Source organism: Pholis gunnellus (assembly GCF_910591455.1).
Source record: "Pholis gunnellus genome assembly, chromosome: 16".
Taxonomy (NCBI): domain Eukaryota; kingdom Metazoa; phylum Chordata; class Actinopteri; order Perciformes; family Pholidae; genus Pholis; species Pholis gunnellus.
The window spans coordinates 3,421,472-3,442,952 of NC_136543.1; the positions used below are offsets into that span (position 1 = coordinate 3,421,472).

Below are 21,481 nucleotides of genomic sequence, written 5' to 3' on the forward strand. Positions count from 1 at the left end.
TTATTTCTCTGTATACAGTTGGATGTGTGAAAAAAATATATATACCGGTATTTCCATATATGTGCATTTAGGTCTGTGTTCGGGTGTGCGTGTATGTTTTGGCACATGCAGGTAGCGTGTTAACACGAACAACCTCTTGCTCTTTCTCCATACAGCAACATTATCAATAGTATATTTTTCATCGTATTCTACATTCTATATTCTACTCTAGAGACAGTATTTTTATAGTCACCATGACTATTTTGCCCACCATCTTGACTGTTATCAAACCCAGTTGATTCAGGATATATATGAAATATATATTCAGGATATACAATATATAAATATATATGAAGACACACAGGTAATAGAGAACTATCAATTCTCATCTCTTTGGGGTTAGGGCTGTAAAGTGTCCGTCTGCATGCATGTGCAATCACGTGCACGCGTGCACACACCCACACCGACATATGTGCATCCACACACATGTATGTGTGTACACTGTATGATTGTGCTTAAAAATAAACTGTCCTTACTTTGGAGAAGGAATTTTAGGATGAGCGAGGTGAGTGTTATCTCATAAGCAGGCATGTTGACCATGTGCAATATTTCTAAACAACAAAAAAAAAAAAAACTAAATATTGAAAATATTAAAGTTCTAACACAATGTCCCATGTCCTTGAATTTATTTCACATGCTTGAATTTCTCTCGTTTTTGGAACATTTCCAAAAAAATGTATGTCTTATTTATCAATCCACATACAGAAGGTGTCAAATGACTCCCTGATTTATTGAAATCTCTACTTCCAGAATGAGAGAGGATACAAGAGAGGATAGCTGATGCAAATGAATCCTCACATGACCAAATTATACTAGACAAATGAACATGACCTACAGATGCAGCCACCCTAACAGGCAAGTCTCCGAAACCTCTGGAAAAGTGTGCACTTTTCCAACTGGCCTTTATAAGAATCTCAGTGTTAAGTGTGCCTATTGGATTAGAGTAGCCTTTCACATTGAGGTCATATTGGGTGAGAGGTGGGTTAAGGTAAGGGGACCTGGACAGAGCCTTCCATATCTGCAAAATAAACACTGAGAAGCTAGACGTTACGACAGCCTGTCTACTTCAAAACAAATAAGCCCCTAGGCCTTCAAGATACTGAAGTATGTTGTTTTACCCACACAATCACAATCGTATCATATTATTATTACTTATATGGAAAACAATTACAAAAAAAGAGCTTCATTTAAAGTAGATGTAAGCAATATCACAATGCTAAACCTCCCAAGTGGTCTTTTTACTTTATATTTGTTCCTTTCACTTTTACAAGCAGAAAAATACCAATTAGCAGATATCAAAATGAGGTTACAAATTGCTTTATAGCTACACTACTCTAATGTAAAAATAATCTGTAGCATTAGGATAAAGTGGTGGGCAACTTGTCACTAACAGGCCAACATCTGTGTTTTTTATCTGAATACTGAAATGTTTAGTCTTTTATTTTTATGGTATTGTACACTGTGAGCGTTGCTCTTTCCTTGGCCTACATCCACTGTTAAGTCATTTTAACTTTGTAGTTGTTTTGATTTATGAAAGCCTGTGCAGCAAAGCTGAGCAACAGCTACTTCGAACTTCGTCTCCCATGTGGCATTGCGAGCGGTCTGTTTCTAGGTGTCTAGCAACAGCTATCAGCCCAGACAGCCGGCGGCAACGGGAGCGGTATTTCTCGGTGTGTCTTTCCACGATTATTCGCTGCTGTGTATTCATAATTAATAGTCAATTGGCTGAAAATAGTGAAAGAAACAACCCTGACCCCTGCACAGAGATATGAGCGGCAGCGGGCGGCCCAGGACCAGCTCGTTTGCTGAGCCGCCAGGTGTTCCAGGAACCGCCGCTGCGTCCACCGGATCAGCCGCTGCCGTGGGGAGCAGCACAGGAAAGTCCGGGGTCCCGCAGGCCTCCGGCAGCAGCTCGTCGGGATGCTCGAACCTTAAGCTTGCCAGTAAGTCCTAATTAGCCTTCAGCTCTTTGTCGTAGTCTGTCTATCCAATACATTATATTATGTGCTTTTACCTCCAAAATACCTGCCAGTGTTATATGTTATAATCCGGAGGAAAGTCGTTATTGCTCCTGTATAGTGGTAACCAACTTGCTAGCTTGCTAGCATGCTAGCCAGCTAGCCTGCTAACGTTAGCCACTTGTTTTGTATGTTTCTAGTTCCCCGTCCGGCGGATGGATGTAACGTTATTCAGCCCTACTGATGTCAAACTAAGCAGCTGGGTGGTTATCATTGTAACTCAGTGTTACGTCAATCATATTGACGAATAATCTGATCCACTAATGTTAAATTACAATGTGAGGATCTATTTTATTTAACTGTGGTCAATGTGAGTGAGCAGTAAAACGGGGCTCCCTTGTTCTTTGTGGCCAAGCTGGACCGCAAATACCCGAGCTCGAGTGCTGCATCCAAGGGTGTTATTTGTGGGTGCCGTTGAGATTGCGCCATCAGCCATCAGCCTGGAGAAGGGTCAGGGCGGAAAGTTGCCTTTTCACCAAGGTCACCTGTGGGGCAAAAGCTTAGCAGCAGGTGGCCGACGCCTGGAGGATGCAAGTGATGCATATCCAGCACAAGAGCTGGGCTGTCTGCTGGGATAGCAAGGAGTAGGTTTCCTCTGTCTGAGATGGAGTTATAGTATGCCTCTTTATTACCATAGTGACAGGTGTAAGCAGAGATCTGTTTGTGTGTGTGTGCTTGCATGTGTTAATCCAAACCGTATCATCCATTAGCAGGTAGTGGTGTGTGTTTGATATTAGAGCCCAACTGGGAGGTCACTTGTAGTTCAAAGCAGTGTGACCCATGTTTTCTTGCTCTCCCTCTCTCAGCAACGCTGCTGGAGGCCTTTAAAGCCCCAAATGTTGCCGTCAACTGGTAAAGATGATTGTTGGATACGCTGTCGGGTTTGGGAGATCCGGAGGCTATTTCAAGAGACAGGATAAGCCCAGTTAGCCAGCTATTTGTGAGAGAGAATGATGTGATTTGACATTTAATATTACCGGTGAAATTAAACTTGGACATGGAGAATTCAGGATGTTGTGTTGCCATACCAACCAGTGATCTGTTATTATGAATAACAGTAGAGGATGTTTGATGACACAATGTTAGGGGTTTCTATTAAGTACTCCAGTTTATGTGAGATACTCAAGATACCACATTCAGGAGCTAAAGACTCCAGAATGTGGTGCAATGTGAACCTAAACAAAGAGAAACTACTGATCAGCCACTTTATGGGCAACAGTGGGAGGTAGATAAAAACGATTGTTGCCCTCCTGGTTCAATGTGATGAACCAGAATGTTTTTCCCTATATGGTTAATTTTCTACTGATTTTATTCCACTGAAATATTTGCCAGTCTTAGAAAGTGGCATATCCACTAGATAATTGATGATTTCATTGAGTTCTACTTTTGGCTTGGTCCACAAACAGTGAATTAGTGTGTTTAAAAAGTTTTTGTTGTTGTGTTAATGTATTACACACCCGAGGGGATTTGAAAGTGAGGCTCACGGCAGTAAATCATAAAACTTTCCCCACATCTCAGTATAATTACTACGGCTGCTGTGACAGTGTCCAAGCGGTTGTTCTATTATTCACTGTCTGTGGATGACATCACCACCACACTGTCTCTTTTTTGCTGTCTGGTTTTATGAGAAATAATCAAATTGACAAATTTTTGTTGGAAGATATATAAAAATTGCTATCACAAGAAGGCTTTTCTCCACAATTCCTTTATATAAATCTGAGGTACTGTTGACTGAGAGACGATAAGATAATCTCGATCAATTACAAATTGGACGATGTGTTGATTCTGTTTTTGTGGTAGACTGTCACATGAGGAAACAATATATACAGTATACTTAATGGAAACCTGTCACTTACACCAGAGGTTCTCCTTATAGAGCGGATGGCCTGGTTTGATTTTTGGAAGATCTTGCTGCATTAAACTGCATATTAATAAGGTAAACTTAATTCTCTTAAAGCTACTTAGCTTTAATATGATGAGTTTGTGTATTCAGTGTGTTTTTGTGTATGAAGACAAGACATTGTTGGAAATCTGCTGGTAAATGCATTAATCAGAATAGTATGTATATTTCAAACCTGGCTAGAAATGATCTGCCTTTTGAGTTAATAAAATGCCAAACAAATAGGTATTGATGTGAGAAAGTTTGAAAAATGGCGTGTTTTTCAGGGATTATTTCCTCCGAGAGACTAAAGTTTCCTTCTGTGAATGACAGGAAGCAGAGTGTCCCACAAACACTGAGCTCAGACATAATGAAACAATGACAAAAACAGACACACTGACAAAGCCAGAGTATGGCAGCACCTTTATTATGATAGATTATGGACCTCAGGGTAGTTTCAATCCTGTGCCAGTTGTGTTTTTTCTACTGTAAGAAATGAATGGCAGCAGGAAAAAGAGCCCTGATATCTTCGGCTGTACTGACTGATGCATCAGCAAAAAAAATGTAAGAGGAGGAGCACCGTGGACGGTCGGCATACGCGTATCCTTTAACTATCTGTCCTACTTTTAACCTGGCGCCCAGTGTGAGTGTGTATTCATGAACCGGGCCATTGAGTTAAGAGAACCCAGTGACCCGGTCACTCTGCACGCCTCACAGTTTCAGCTGTAACAGATATCACCATGGTGCCGGCCTATTCACCGTGCGTGCGTGGGGACGGACGTACGAGAACACCGGGACGTGCAGTTCTGGCTGTAAGAGGGCCATATCAATAAGTGCCTTGTCTTGTTTGGTAAACAAAGCATTGAGTCAGGGTGATGCAGCACAATGACAGCTAGATAGCAAAAGGCCGTTTAATAGTTTAAGTAGCATAGATCAGCAGAGAAAAATTAAATCTCCTCTCAACTAGCTATAACTATACATTATTTTCTATGTCAAAATTACTGAAATATATCCGCAAATTATGGTGTTTGATGTGTAAGGTGGTAAGTTAAGTAGCACAACTTGAATTAAGCAGAACGTCCGTGCTTTCTTTTAACTCGACTCATCTGTCTCTCTTTAACTGACATTTCACCTTTCCATTCTTTTGCGCTTTGACACAAACCCTCAGGTCAGCAACAAAAAACAACAACTTTTAGGCTCCTACTCCCCACAGTTTTCACTGTTCATATAATTTACTCACACTTCTTTCAGCACTTCCATTTTAACTGCTAGTTCAACTCCTTTCAGCAATTATATTCTGTTTTAACAGCAAAAATATAAGCTGCTAACACGTGAATTTTCCTCAGAAAATGTTACCTTTTGGACTTTATACATTTACAGAAAGACCAGAAGTGTACATGTAATTTATTTTTCATGTATTTAACCAGCAGAAATGGCAGCAGGGACTGACATGCAACTAAAGCCGAGGGCCAGACTCGGACGGGGGGATGTTGCTGTTCACGCTCTGCCTTAAACTCCACTCCAATGACCTAAAATGTCATAGACAGACTAAAAGAGTTAGGACATTTCATGAGGGTGAAGTAAATCATTGTTGCCGTGGGGATTCAGATTAGTGGTACACGGTGATTTATCAGAATGATAGTGTTGACGGGTATTCATCCGCCTACGTGAGCTGTAGAAGCCCCTCTGACTACTATACACAATGCTGTGCTGAGTGTCGTGCAGACAGAGAATACTGTTGTAGCTTGTGCTTTTCCACTATGGGTGAGACGATAGCATGAGCAGTGAACACACTAGGGCCGTCCACTAAAAGTGGATGATTCAAGTCATCAGTTAAGAGGAACGACAAGTCGACTTCAATTCTGTGAATCGAATCATGTGACTCGTGTCTGTTCACTGCTTTTAGCACCAGTGCGGAAATGTTAAAGTTGGCTAAAGTTCTTTTGATGTGAAAGCTTTAATGCTACTTTGTATTGAAATACCTTTCTCTGAGGTTTAAAAAAAAAAAAAAGAGAGAGAGAACAGTGCTGACTTGAGGTAAACATTGCGGTGGGAGTAATTTTGGTAGTTATCGCTAGATTGGCTTGCAGGCACTGAAAAGTTGTTCTTTTCAACATGTAAATATCAACACTTGTCTTCTCTAGGGCTGCCACCTATTAGTCGATCACTCGACGGATGGATCGTTATAGATTTCTGAAGTCGATATGTCATTTTAAAATGGCATTACAACTCAGTTTTCCAGATTTGTCGCTTAAATCAACTAATTGTTTAGTGAACAAAATCGTTTGAGTGTTAGTCGACATCATTTCTTTGGTCGAGGACACCCCTAGTGTCCTCTGGTGCACTCTAGCACCACACAGAAGGTCTTTCCTTTCCACTGGCCACTCTCTTTACAGCCATCTGAAGGCAGCAGGTATCTGCTCCGTCTGTCGTCTCTACCTGGTGTGATCTCTGTCACTGTCGAGCCACAGTGACGCACGGCAGATCCGCCGGTTACATTTTGTGCAACCAGCAGCAGGTTGTTGTAAAATCAGCCCAGAACAATTATTCAAAAGACATGTTTGTCTTTTTTGCACTTCCTTCTGCAAATCAACAGGCGTGTTTCAGACTGACTCATCAAAAAACAGTTCACACACCTCCACGAAAGGTTGTGGAGCGTTTGAAACTTCTCCGGTCCGCTCCTGCCAGTCGTTCACCGGGTGTCTCCATCCTTAACACTGTGTAACTGGGGTAATGGAATTGTTTTAGTCTGGCTAAAATGTCGTCTGAAGTTCTGCATTTTTAATTATAATATGTTGGTGTGGTGAGCAACATAATGTAATAGAGATTGTGGCACAGGAGATAGAGCGGGTCATTTACCAGTTGGAAGATAGCGCTTCCTGTCCACATGACGATACGAGGAAAATCTGCAGTGTGATAACATTGTTCATTATTGCAATGACAATATGGCTTCCAATAAATATATATAAAAAGAAATTTAGCATATTCGCTATACCATTCCTGTTGGCCTAGTTGTCTTTTAAATTCAGCTATTTAAAAAAGAATACATAATATGAGGTTTATACTTATAAAGGTAATAAAATAATCAGACGGCGACTCACGCTGCACTCCTTCCGTTCCACCCACAATACATACCACGAACACATCCAGTGCTACACTGCTTAGAGGGAACTTTAGGTCAGAGCCTTCACTAAGAGGCATCTCAACAAAAGAACCTACGTGTGTTTGTAACGATTCACTATTAGCCGAGCTAGCACGCTGTGCTTGTGTAAAACAGCAGCGGGGATGAGAAACTGCTAACTACATGTTTACATCATGTATGCTTGTTGAACAGGTGCATTGATAAATGATTAGCTTTATGCTTGCCATGGTTTTATTGCACATACCAACAGTAGGAAGCGTAGTTTGTCGTCAACTGGCATAGTGTTCACTTCAGGTGGTTCACCTCAGTGTCTCCACCGCGGCCTCTCTGTTCAGCGTGACAGTAAATGTCTTCAGCCACGGAGGCCGTTTAGTGCCACGTTTTAATAACCATCTCTGAAAAGATGATTCATTGCTTTTCAGGCAGTGTTTTGCAATGTATTTGTCGCACATGTGCATAGTACGATGAATGAAAACACCGTTTATCTGACAGCACTAGTTGACATCTAGAAATATCCATGGGAAAAAATACTGAACCCCAAATTGCCCCTGAAAGCTTTGCCATTGGTGTGCGAGTGTTTGTGAATGAGCATTAGTTTGGATCCTGATTAGCAGGGTTGACACCTTGTATGCCAGCCTCTGCCATCAGTGTAGGATTTGTTGTGTGAATGAGTTAATATTAACATTGTAGTAAAATGAAGTGTACAGCATTTCTGTCCCAAGTCCCAGAAAACGGTGTCAGTGCGTCATGACTGTGATCAAACCGGGTCAGTCGTGAACGGGATTGGCCATTACTGTATAATAATGCATTTTTTCTATCCTCTCAATTCTAGTGCGTCGCCACCGGACGGTGTAACAAACTAATCCTTGTATGAAAGGCTGTTATCACTTAAAACAGTTTTATCAAGACAAAGAAAGTGCTTGGTCTATTTTGGGGTTCATCCCCAGTTTAATTAGTGACAGTGTGTTGATTCTGAACTCTGCCATTCCTCTCTACTTCCCTGGAGGCGCCGTAAAGTTGACATCCCTTCACCAGGCTGCCATTAACCTAAATATTCAGACGGCCCAAATATTAAGGCTTGCTGCAGCGAGTGCCCTGGGTTGGATGTTGGGGGCTATTGTTTTGGGGGCCATTGTTGTGGGGGCCCATTGTGAATCCGTTTCATAACTCCTCTGTAGGAAGGAGCCAGAACTTTGTCTTTTAATCCTTTTTATAACGTCACAAGTTTTAGCCGAATAAAGCAATTGCCAGATTACCTGCTATTATGCGATCTGAATCACAACACTATATTGTTATATTCCCCCGGCCTAACATTGACCCTGTTGCTGCTTGTTTCCTAGGAGACAGCGGGAAGGTGACGACAGTCGTGGCCACACCAGGTCAGGGACCGGACCGCCCACACGAAGTCTCCTACACTGACATCAAGGTGAGCAAGGAAGCCCAACCAAGACCTCTGGGTGTCATCAGAAGTAGCTCCGTCCTTTTTATAAGTAGAAGTGCAACGTTATCACCTCGTCTGCGACTGTAACTAAGACATTTATCACCTCATTACACCAAATGACTGCAATATATCTGGCTGAAGTTGATAAGGTTGTTGATCAATACCAGTGGCTCCATGATCACTTTGCCAGGTGCTGAGATTTATGGCTTTCAATGGTGACTTGAACGCTTACTTTCTGCTAGCCGTCTTGTCTCTGATCGGATCATGTGACATACTTGTGTCAGTGAGAGGCTGATGGAATCACTGGAGTTGAGGTTGGTGTTGCTTTGAGTGGGCGTAGCTGTTCCTACCTTTGCAGGTCCTTCTGCTGGTTTCCTTTTAACACTTCTAAGATTACTTAATGTCTCTGTAATAGTTTGCTCGCATACATTTATTGCATTTTTTTATCTCAAAGTTGATAGTCTTATTATTGTGGCTTATCAGAAATATTGACACTTTTCCAATGTGGAAAAAGTCTGGCGGTGCATGCAGATGAACGGCGGCCCCTTTTCCGAGCCTTCTTGCTCAGCCGGTGAGCAGCACGGAGAGAGGCCGTCTGTCTACATGTGCTAAGCCCAGAGTCTCACTTTGGAGGAATATCTTCCTTTCCCATCATGATTTCAATATGAACGCAGCACCAGCTAAATCAATGTTAGCCTACATAGTTTTAAAATGTTTTTCCATATGTTGTCATGTATGATTAGAACCTAAATTAATATATAAGCAAATTATTTAAACGGCATTTGTATAGGAATGATTCTGTTACCTTAAACCTGAATCTTTCCCCAAAACCAATATCACAATTTGCAGCTGAACTACTTCAGATTGTTGCAACACTTTCAAAAATGAACATAAACTGAACAGTTGGGACAATGGTTATTATAAACTGTGAACTCCATTCCAACCCTCAAATTCTATATCAGCAGTCAGAATCAAGAGCCTGATAAAATCATGTCTGTTATTTGTGCTTGGCGCCGAGTGTCTGACTGTTTCCTCTTTTGTGAAAACCTCAGGTGATTGGCAATGGGTCGTTTGGTGTGGTGTACCAAGCTCGCCTCATCGACAGCCAGGAGATGGTGGCCATTAAGAAGGTTCTGCAGGATAAGAGGTTCAAGGTAATAAACTCACTTCTCCACATGTTCTCTTGTTCTCTGTTTGTTTTTGTTTTCAATGTTGTTCCTAAATGATTAAGTTGGTTTTGGAATAAGCGTGTTTGTTCTATGTACGTAAGGTTTCCCTGTCCTTTTTTTAAAGTTCCTCTCATGTTGGTGTTCTTGATTTCTCACCTTTCCGCTCACGTGTTTGAAGAATCGGGAACTACAGATCATGAGGAAGCTGGACCACTGCAACATCGTCAGGCTACGTTACTTCTTCTACTCCAGTGGAGAGAAGGTACAGCTCATGTATTTGTTTTTTTTCTTCTCATTTCTAAATCAAATTCTGTTCACCAAGTCCCTATATTCCCACAATCTTATCTCACTGCACCATAGTTTCAGGAGATTCCAGTAAAACAGAGGAAATGATGTCATAATGCATATATAATATAACTTTACACAGATGCAGCATAAAAAGAACAGGAAAAAGGGAAGCAGTCCCTTTCTTGGACAAACAAACTTCTGATTTTAGATTTAGTTGGAGAAGTAAATGACTGGATTCTGTTTGTGTTCATTTTTATTTTTAGATAAATAGATTAAAAAATATATTCATCTTGTAAATCAACAGCAGTTTGTGTTCCTGTAACATTGGTATGTATAACAATGGGTAGGGCAAACGTGTATATTACATCATGCACATCTTAACCCAACGATCTCTCTCTGTTCCGTGCTGCACAGAAAGATGAAGTGTATCTCAACCTGGTGCTGGACTTTGTCCCTGAGACGGTCTACAGGGTTGCCAGGCATTTTAACAAGGCCAAGAGCATCATTCCTATCATATATGTGAAGGTAATTTTCAGCTTGTTCCTACCAAGTACTAATGCGTATTGTTTCTTTGGAATGGGTTGGGGGGGCATCTTTGAAACTCTTAACACAGTAATACAAAGCACCATATTGTTGTTATTTTAGTTTGTTTCCACCTTAACACTTTGTTCTGATGTTGTGACCTCCTCAGGTGTACATGTACCAGTTGTTTCGTAGTCTGGCATACATCCATTCCCAGGGCGTTTGTCACAGAGACATCAAGCCCCAGAACCTGCTTGTCGACCCAGAAACTGCCATCCTCAAGCTGTGTGACTTTGGCAGGTGAGCTGCATGAGCAGATGGAAGAATGCTTTTAACAACGGCGAAATCAAGAGGTGTAGCATGTTTGTATGTGCAGAGCAGACAGCACTGCAGATAATATCCGAAGGTTTAGGCATGAATTAACCACTTTAAACAGCCCAGTGGCATCATGGGTCAGAATTCAATATGGCAGACCTACTTTATGCTGATCACGCTTCATTTGCGCAGTGTTCTCTGGGGTTGGGCCGGTGTAAAACTGTGGCGAGGCTACTTTTAATTTGCCACAATGTATCATAATGTCAAGTAAAATCCAACTGAGATCGACCCAGGTCCAGTGGACCCTTTCACAGGTTAAGAACCTCTGTAGTCTGTTGAAAGAGGAATAAAACAAAGAACTCTTGACAGCCGTTTCCTGTACAATAGTTCACACCCTCCATCCCCTTGGACCTCAGCCATTCTTTGCTGCCATCTTTATCGTTTTGATCTGATTTCTTGTATTTCCCCAGCGCCAAGCAGCTGATCCGCGGAGAGCCCAACGTGTCGTATATCTGCTCTCGCTACTATCGCGCCCCTGAGCTCATTTTCGGTGCCACGGACTACACGGCAAACATTGACATCTGGTCAGCAGGCTGCGTACTGGCTGAGCTGCTGCTCGGACAACCCATATTCCCCGGTGACAGCGGGGTGGACCAGCTTGTCGAGATTATCAAGGTGAGTGCGTTTTATGAGGCGTCTTGTGTGCTGCTGAACCGTTCTCAGGGTCACTTGTAATTCCTCTTTTCAGTGGAGGTTATAGGAGTTTGATATATACTTGGTTTGTGCTCGTCGGTGTGTCCGTAGAATACTGCTCATACTCCTACATCTATTCTCAGGTGCTAGGAACCCCGACAAGGGAACAAATCCGAGAGATGAACCCAAACTACACAGAATTCAAGTTTCCTCAGATCAAAGCTCATCCATGGACCAAGGCAAGTAAACACCCGGGGAAAGACACTGCAGGGCAGTGAGTATTCTCCAGGCCTGTACTGTCTGACATGTAGAATGAATCCATGTGTCAATGATGACGATTTTCACAACACTCTTCATAGGGTATAAGACCAATTTTCTACATTTTTGTGTGGCACGAACTCTGCAAATGTTTTACATTTCTACATGTACACAAAGGCATTTGTTCCAGAAAGTGACGGACACTACACTAGTTTCTCAGAACAAAAGAAGAGAATACCAGTGGACGTGTTGCTGCCCACACAGCCTATTTAAATCTGCCAGTTGAAGCGCTTTAGTGCCCTCCTGCTGAATGTCGATTAACCCTGTGACACTTAAAGAGTACAGAAACTACGTAAAACCCAGAGAAGTGGCCCTTTCACATTTACTACAGAGCGGATAGCTTTTCTACTCCAATGCATGCAATTTATTTCTTTAGATTCAGAACTCTTCTATAAGGGGGTTTCTTTGTGTTTTCTTTCTATTTGAAGTCCTACATTTACCTCGTGTGTTAAAATGAAATGATGTAAATGGAACATCGGGGTGTCATGCTAACCTCCAGTAGATAGTAAATACTCAAAACAGTACAATTTAGATGCTAGGTGGTTTTGATGAATTGAAACCTACAGAGTGCTTTGCATTGATGCTAGAAACTGTCTAGTGTAGTCTTTTTGGCAGATACTTGGACTCACTCTTCTCGTTCCTCAGGTGTTTAAACCTCGCACCCCTCCAGAGGCCATTACCCTTTGCTCCCGGCTGCTGGAGTACACGCCGGCCTCGCGGTTCTCCCCACTAGAGGCCTGCTCGCACGGCTTCTTCGAAGAGCTGCGCCAGCCGAACACACGACTGCCCAGCGGCAGAGAACTGCCGATGCTCTTCAACTTCAGCACCACAGGTACATTTCCTTCTGCGTCTTGATACGGTTGGTGGGTGTAGTTCGGTGGAGAGAAAATAGTTCCTCCATGAAATTACTCACAACAGGTTCTGTGGATTATCTTTTGTAACCGGGTCAGGATTTCTGGAAAGAGACATTGCTGTTGAGTTTTTCCCAAAAAATGTCTTTTCTTTGTGCACCACAAGCTGAGTGCCATCTAGTTCAGTTAAATTGGAGAGAACAGACTCCACTATGGTGGATAGCTCCAACTCTCTGCAACTCACTCCAAAACTATCTAGATTAATAAGCAGCTCTACAGATCGGAGGAATAATATGTATTTTAGATTTTGAGGTGAACTGTCCCGATTTAATCCGTTTTAGTTGACAGATTGTTAAGTTGTGTTGACGTTGTGCTCGATGGATTCATCACCATCTGTTTCTCTAAATACAATCAGGTGGTGTCTCTTGGTTTGTTTTCTGCCAACGCTGTGACCTCAGAGGAGGTGCCATTAATGCAGCGTACACTATCCTCTTGTTCTGTGACACTGTGACTCATCATTAAATATAAACTCTGCTTTTATTTCCTGCAGAGCTGTCCATCCAGCCCCAGCTGAACTCAACCCTCATCCCTCCTCACGCCCGCTCTCACACAGCTGCTTCCGCCCAAGGTGGGGAACTCTTCTGTTAATGTTGCTATAATATTATTGTCAATATCATGGTGTTGTGGTGTTCAACATGAATACCATTATTAAAAAATCAATTCAGACATCACAAGTCAACATTTTGAATTAAATTGATTTAACACATTTTTATATATAGATGATGTTATTATGTACTGAATTTTAATTGGCTAAGGAGGCAAAGTCGTCTATTTTATTTACTTTATTTTATTTGTAAAGGACTAGGTTTAGTTTTTCATTCTGACAGTCCTGCAGGATTATTCTAGGTTGGAACTGACTACTTTTATGCATTTAATTTAAATAGATATAAATAGTTAGCAGCTCTGCATTAAATATCAGAGATGCACCGATTGCAGTTTTCTTGGTCGATTGTCTGATATTTTACAAATCTTTGACCTGCCCATTCTGGTTTTCTTTCTTAGAACTATTATTGAGAGCAAGGCTCAAGACTTTTTTCCCCACAGTCACGGCAAATCTAAATGTTATCCGTTTTTTTATCATCTATAGTGTTTATTTGCAGAAAACACGCAATTCAAACCAAAAGGAAAATCCATCCAAAACGATTGTATTTTTATTGAAATACCTACTCTGATTAAAAACATATCTTGGCATTAGTACTTGTATTTATATATTGTAAGATGCTTAGAACCAGAGTTGGAAAGTTAAATAGGTCATAATTCCTTTTCTAATATATATATATATATATATATATATACTGCTGTGAAAAGATTTTCTTCAAACAAGTGAGTTTATTCAGGTTTCAATCAACTGATTGATCGCTGCATCTCTATTCTATATTTGTGTTGTATTCAGAGTAATCTTTTTTGTTGGTCTGTTTGACACAAGGTGGCAGTATTAGAAATGAAATCAGTAAAACTTTTCATGAACTAACTAGATTTGACGTACTGGACACTTCTTCAGAAATGACAGATTTCAGAATGCACATATCAAATCACGTTATGTTTTCAGTTACAGCCGTGGCCGTGCATTCACTCTTCTCCACTCAATAGGAACATTTTCAAGTGGTTTGAAAACATTGTGTAGTCCTTATATACATCCCCATTTTTCCAAAAATCTGTATTTTTTTTAATTACGGCTTGTTATGTAAAATACTGCTGTCGGGTCCTTTGAGTCGTGGACTGTTCATTTACCTCTGACTGTCTTTTGTTCCCCCTCCTGTGTCCTTCAGATGGTACCGGTTCCGATTCATCTCAACACAGTTCAGTACCCGGATCTCTTAACAGCATCTGAAGCAGCTTCTCACCTGCCTGCCTGCGAACCTCACCCTTATCTCAACACACACACACATACAGACACACACACACACACACACTCACTCACTCACTCACTCACTCTAGTGCTTTCCTCCATGCTGCTTGCTCTCCTCTTAGATGATCTGTTTTTGTACAGTAAATACATTGAACAAACAAACATTAGCTCTTTAGCTGCCTGGGGTTGTAACTACGGCAGGTGATTGTTAAACCCATACACACACACACACACACACACACACACACACACACAGAGTAGTCCTCTCGCTGCTGCTCAGGTGGTCTGTGAAGGTTCAATAGTGGGGGCTGGTCCTCTGTAATATAACTTTTCTTTTTTTTTTTTTTTTTTTTTTAAATCAACTTTTTTTTTTCCTTCTTTATATTTGTGTTTAATTTATTTGCCTAATAGAACGCATCATGTGATCGCAAAACATTTTTTCGCCAGTTTTATTTAATTTTTTTCCACCTAAGATTATTTTTTTATATTCTTCTGTGTTTTTTTGCATCTGAACTGTCCACTGCCTGAGCGAGATCAGGAGTAGCCCCTCGTAGGTCATCAGGGTAAAGAACGTTTTATTCTACTCAGGGCGGGAGAGCGGATGTCGGGGATGATGGAGTCCTTAATGCTCCAGCCGCGTTATTTGAACCAATCCAGCTTGATGTTACGGTTTAAATTGAACCTCCACGTCTTGATAATTCACACGCTTAAGTGGCAGAGTAGAAAACCTCATCAGTAGCAGTTATCAGTGTTGCGTGAATCAGGGTTCAGTGGCTCCGTTACTTTATACAGGCCGGACTGGAAATCACCAGTCACCTGTCCTCCTGTTTGTTTCCTGATCTACAGAGTTTTGCCTGATAAAAGCGTGAGATATTCCCTCATAGCAAACATAGGCAAGATCAATCATGTGTTTTAGACTCCCCTTCAGCTTTTATCTGTGATTTTTTTTGTTCGACTCATTCCCACATTCGGCAGGGCAGAGGTGTTCATTTGTTTGGCCACCCAGAGGAATACCCCTCAACTCCTGCTTTTCTTCTAAACCTGAAAAAGTAGTTTAGACCTGTAAATGTTGGTTGTGGAGAAAGTGTGGGGCTCAGCTAAAAGCAGATCTAGAACACGAGCAAACTAATTCAAGTGGTAGTAGTGTAAATATTAGTACATCACTGGACGCCGCTCAGTGCGCTGCTTGCTCTCTGTCCTACAGCTAGCTAGTTGTGTTCACGATTAGATAAAAACATCTGTCATCGCAGCAATAGAAACGTAAACGGATTTTGAAGCTCGTCTAAGAAACTAGAGATTCTGTATCACGACCATCAATGCTTCTTGAAGAAATTGTTTCCAGAATTTACTTGCTGAAGAAAATAACCTATTTACGCCCCTTTTAAACCAGAAGGACGAAAAAAAGAAACCTGACAGCCTCCACTGGTTTCTCTGGTGCTACCGTGCTAGAACTGAGTGAACGTAGAGGAAGCAGTTGTTTTCAGACGTCTCTGAAGTTCCACTAAAATTAGCTTGATTAAACTTTTTCTTTTCATTTTGAGCTTTTAAAACGGAACTAACGTTCATTGTGGTCATGATGTGTTGAATGAAAAGAAGTGAAAACGTTTGAATCAGGGCAGTTGCCCTACTCAACAGTTGCTACTTTTAAAAAGTCTGAAATAGTTTTAAGATAATTGATTTGATTGATTGATTTTAAAGCTGTGAAGAGTCTTGAAATGTGCTTAATATTGTTACTTAAAGGGTTACTTTGGTATTTTTTATTTTATCATGTTTTGGTGTGTTGGTCCAGTATTAAGTGAGAGCGCTCCGACCAGGAGACGCTTAAAGGGCTGCAACGTAATTCTTTAGTGCAATGTAAGCATTTTAGTTTTAAAAAGGTTTTGACGACGTGGATCAGGCCTGACCCTCGCCAACCAGACCGGTGTACACACTAACACAAACTGACCGAGTCAAGCGCAAGTTAAAGAAAAGGTTTTTATTTCTCTGTAGAGCTTTTTTTTCTTTTTTTTTTCATAATGTTGTCAGACACTTAAGATAACAATGGGAGCCTGTCAGTGCCAAAAACAATCACTTTTAGTGGACGTACATCGAGGAGTTGAGCCTAGCGATGACATTGCAGCACGTTTCAGGACAGCGTTCTCCCTCAGTACTGGACCGTCACTTAGACAGAAAAACATGGGGAATCCAGAAGTTACCCTTTAATGGCTCCCCCATACTGTCTGTTGACATGTAGTCATACAGAAAACAAAAGGCTGGTTTCAAAATTAGTTTTAATTTCACAATGTTCTAAGGATGTCGTACTAAAACCCTGTAAGATACCCTGTAATATATCGGCAGATCAAACACAAACGCTATCGAATCAAAAAGTCCCCCCCCCCCCCCCCCCCCAGCTGAAATATTATTCGGTGCCCTGATGTTAGTGTAGAAAAAAATGCTTTTTTACTCCCAAGAGCTGAGTGAATGTCGGTCCTCCTGTTGATTTAAATGCAGCAGAGAAGCTTCAGAATGCCGGGACAGGGATTAAATGTTCTCTTAAACTCGACGAGGGGTTGGGGGGTGCTAAACCTAAACGTATTTATTTTTGTTTTTGGGGACGAGAATCGGATGTCAGTTCATTTCAGCCAGAGAGGGCTTTGAAATGTTGTTAGTGAACAGTAGTTCCATCAGTGGAAATGATTGAGAACAGGTTCTCTGTATAAAGACTACAATAACGCTGAAGACGAATGGACACGTGCACGGAAGGGAAGATGTGCTCAATGTGAATAGTAGTCCAACGTGAATCTCAAGCAGGGGACTTCCTGTTAGGTCACCGTGTTTGTGTGCTCCTTGTACTTCTATCTTTGAGAGGACCGATTTTTAATTTTTACCCTAAAAAATAAAAGAGAGCTGTTTGAGGTCATGGGAATGTATTCTCTCAAGAACAGAAGACCATTCTCCAACCTGCGAGTCTGAACAGCCAGTGTTTTTGGGTTAGAGCAGTCAACAATACAGATTTATAGTAAGCAGTACAGACCACTTGAAAGTTTGTAGTATAGTATATTTGATACTATTGCTCCATGCCTCCACCTGCTGTTTTTACACTGCAGCCATGTTTGCATTTTCCTTTTTTAATTCCACCACATTGGGCACATTCACATTGATTTTATACGAGGAGAGTGGAGAGCATCTTTCATTCTCTTTCCCACCAACAGTTTCCCCCCCAAAGCTCACCTGCCAGTCCTGCGGGGCTCATTTAGCTTTTTATTTTTTGCTGTCCAGAGTCCAAAGCAGCCTGTTGGATTCCCTCTGCAGGGCGCGTTCACACTCAGAGCTGTCAGACCCTCTGTGGCCATGAAAAGGTGTGACCCTGCTGGGGGGAATCAAAACCACCGGCCGATTGGTCTCATCCCTCTGATGTCAGAAGCCATCTCTCCCCTCACTCTCCCTCTTATCGCACGTGTAAATATCACTGATTTTTATTTTCATCTTTTTACTTTTTATGACAGAGTTGTTTATATCTTATCTCTCCTCATCCCGCCGATGAAGCAGTCTTAGTTTGTGCATTTGTGTAAATAAGTTTCTTTTATTTTTCACAATTCAAAATGTAAATACTGCAAAGAAAAAAAAAAAAAAATCAGCCTCCTGTTTGTTGATGAACTTTCTCTCTCTCCCTCTAATTCTCCCTCTCTGTGCCCCCCCCCCCCCCTCTCTCCTAGTCCAGTGAAAGATGTAAAGTAGCTGTTGACAACGTTGTTACTCAGCTGTCCTCCCTGTCCCCTCTGTGGGACAGTCTGACTGTTGAATGAATATTTCAAGGGTTCTGTTCCAAAATGCTTCTTTCTGTTCACTCTGGATGGAGAAATATACTCTCTTCAAACATTATGTGCCCCCTCTAGAAATCTGAAGCACCCAGGCATGTCATGTTAGCGTGACAGCGCTCTCTCCAACCTGCTCGTCTAATGTTGATCCACACAGTATAATAAATGCAAAATGTCTGAAACGATTGTTTGTTTTACTTTTCAATGATGTAATTTAAAAGAGCTTTTTTTTTGTAAAGCACCTTTTAAAGTCAAGAGGAAATTTTAAAAAAGCCCTTTTAACCCTTTTAGATCACATCCCCACTCATATTTATCAATATAGGCAAAACAATTTACAAAAACGTCAATTTAGTTGTATTTTTATATCAAAATCCTAGTACATTTTCAACCAATGATGTAAAGCTAAAAGCTAGTATCAATCTGGGACTCTAAATCACACTTGACTTGCTGCAGATTCTTCACAAGAGGGAGCTGTTCAGTCATTATTAGAGAGTTCTGCACATGCCAGTTATAGTGAAACCTTCTCAAGACACATTCTCTTTTGCCATTGGTGACCCTTTATTGTACAGTTACAGTCCCTCCTTCAGTCTGTCCTTGGTAACCAGCAGGACACACAGTCACACGAAGAGCAATGTGAAAATATGTTAGTCTTAAATTTAGCAGATTTAAAATGATAAATGTAAGCAGCTATGAAATACAAAAAAGAAGTCTCTGGCATCAAGAAGAGACGAGGAGCAGCTTTATACACTCCTCACGTTCAGTAGTTCTTCCCAAAACCTTTATTCTAAGTGTTTGAAAATCACTGTTTTTGCTTCCTTTTTCTTTCTCGGTTCCTTTGACTCGTTTTGGAACAGAACTTGGTGTGTGGTGACAGATTGCAATATGTTATTATAGTGCAGTATTAAGAAACAAGTTTTAGCTACAGGTCACTGAGAAAGTGACGTCTCGTGTCTGACTTGATCTCAAAGTGTTTAGTCCGACTAGAAAACACAACATGATGTCCTGCTTGTACTCAACCCGTGCTGAATGGCATTCAAAGTTGCTGCTACTACTGATCACCAAACAGACTTTTGTATCGTGACAGAGGCACCCATCATGTGCGTGCGTGTTAGTTGCCAGGCAACATGCAGAAATGTTTCATGTGAACCAAATCTCAGAAATTGTACTTTTTGTTTGTGTTTTCCAAGTCTCTGAAACACCAGTTGTAACTGAGGGAGATTCCTGCTTCTCTCTAATAAGTTGACATGTCACATGTTATTCATTATTCTTTACTGCAATGCCGTTAACTTTGGTGTCATCCTGCCCGGTGGACTGATGAGTGATGGAGGGATAGACGGAGAGAGAGAGAAACACAAACCTGTCTGTCTCTGTTCTGTGTATGTTCTGTATAATATGGACTCATTTACTGTAATAAAGTGATGAAACTGTGTTTAGGTCGTGTGCACCGTTTCTCCTCCGAAGTCTATTTGAGAGGTTATGAACTGGATTTAAGTTTAGTTTCATCAACACAAACGATTAACTCGTCACTCGGATGAGTTTGTTCATTCCTGCAAAGAAATCCGAGAACGTAGTGTTCGTTTGAAACTTGTACACTGTTTTATCTCTCCAGCCTTAATCAAAGGCTGACCAGTTAAAGCTGGGGTAGGCGCTTTCATTTCTGTGTCATTGGGCTATAAATTATAATCTTTCAGCATATTGTAATTGCAGCATTGCCCCAGGGGAGGCAGTTTTCTCATTAAAAAAAAAGTGGAGTTTGAAAATGCTGCTGTCATCCTGCAGCTCTCCTCTCTGTCCTAAGTCCCTCCCACCAGACCAGCGCGGGCATTTGCAAGCAAAATGTTATTTGTAAGTGCACTCGGAAAGATGGATGCTTTAATTCAGGCTCAGTATCTTTATTTGTATCCCTAAAAATGTGAACCAGAATGTCTATGGCAACTTCCTCAAATACACCAAAGTATCTCACGTAGCGTATCCAATATGTCTTCAGTTGGTGAGGTTGGACCCTGAGGGCAGCCGCCATGAAAGTGTGTGAATGGGTGAGTAAAAGGTAAGGTGTGAAGTTGTGAAACATCAGTTAAGGGGAGGTATTCTGTATTTACCACAAGCCCCAGAACGAAGTGGTCCGAGGTAAGTTTAGGTAAGTAAAATGTAAATGCTGTAATAAAAGGGTTTTAAAAAGTTACACTGACTGAACAAAACTGAAAAGCTGTAACTACATCACCACATTACAGCTTTAAACTTTAGGAAGGTGGTGCATCATTTTACCAACAGCTATTGTTTCTGAAGACAAATAACAAAAATGTACTTTATTTATGCAGCACTTTCAAAACAAAGTTAGAAAGTGCTTCATGTCATTGAGCCAGGATTAAAGGAGCAATGGGTGTTGTGTTGTAGAGATGTCTACTGAAAGTAGCATGCTAGCTAGCCCAGCCCGTTCTCTCTTGTGCCTGGAGAGGCGATAGTGAGTCACTGTACCGTCCAGTCTGTCCTCAGTCCAACATGAGAGGACGAAGACGTAGAGCTTCCTCCGAAGGCTCGTCAACCACGTTGAAGCTACAGGATCCGTGTATGTTTTGATAGTTTGTCTATTGGATTAAATCCAAAGAAACAAAGAAACGTTTTTTCATTTTGTCCTCCCCGTCTCCGGGAGACTATTTCGCCGGGAGGGGGAGGAGGGTGTGGGTTCTGGGAAACGGACCCTCAGTTAGCGGTTAACTGTACAGACTGCATTCAGCAAGCCAGAACCCCAGCGCCGGTAATCACAGCGGGCTGGTGCTGGGTCTAACCAGGAGGCAACCTCCGGTTCTAAAATACGAAGCCAATGCAGGAGTGCCTTAAACTTGCATTCTCTCTAGTGTCCACCAGGGGGCGACTCCTCTGATTATATAGAAGTCTATGAGAAAATGACTCTACTTCTCTCTTGATTTATTACCTCAGTAAACATTGTAAACATGAGTTTATGGTCTCAATCTCTAGTTTCAAGTCTTCTTCAATACAGCATGATGTTCATTTAGTAAACTATGGTCCATTTAGAGTCAAATAGACCATAAAGCAGGGGATGCTTTAGGGCGGGGCTACCTCGTGATTGACAGGTTGCTAC

At 41.4% G+C, this 21,481-nt stretch overlaps 1 protein-coding gene across 1 annotated transcript; it reads left to right on the forward strand.

Moving 5' to 3' along the window:
- Positions 1-1,758: 1,758 nt before the first annotated feature.
- LOC306708335 (glycogen synthase kinase-3 beta-like) lies at positions 1,759-14,842 on the forward strand. Its single transcript, XM_079176147.1, has 11 exons — positions 1,759-1,982; positions 8,419-8,504; positions 9,572-9,673; positions 9,867-9,950; positions 10,391-10,501; positions 10,668-10,798; positions 11,284-11,488; positions 11,650-11,745; positions 12,470-12,656; positions 13,226-13,303; positions 14,505-14,842. The coding sequence occupies exons 1-11, from the start codon at positions 1,808-1,810 to the stop codon at positions 14,564-14,566; spliced, it is 1,317 nt and encodes a 438-aa protein (XP_079032273.1). The 5' UTR covers positions 1,759-1,807; the 3' UTR covers positions 14,567-14,842.
- Positions 14,843-21,481: the final 6,639 nt, after the last annotated feature.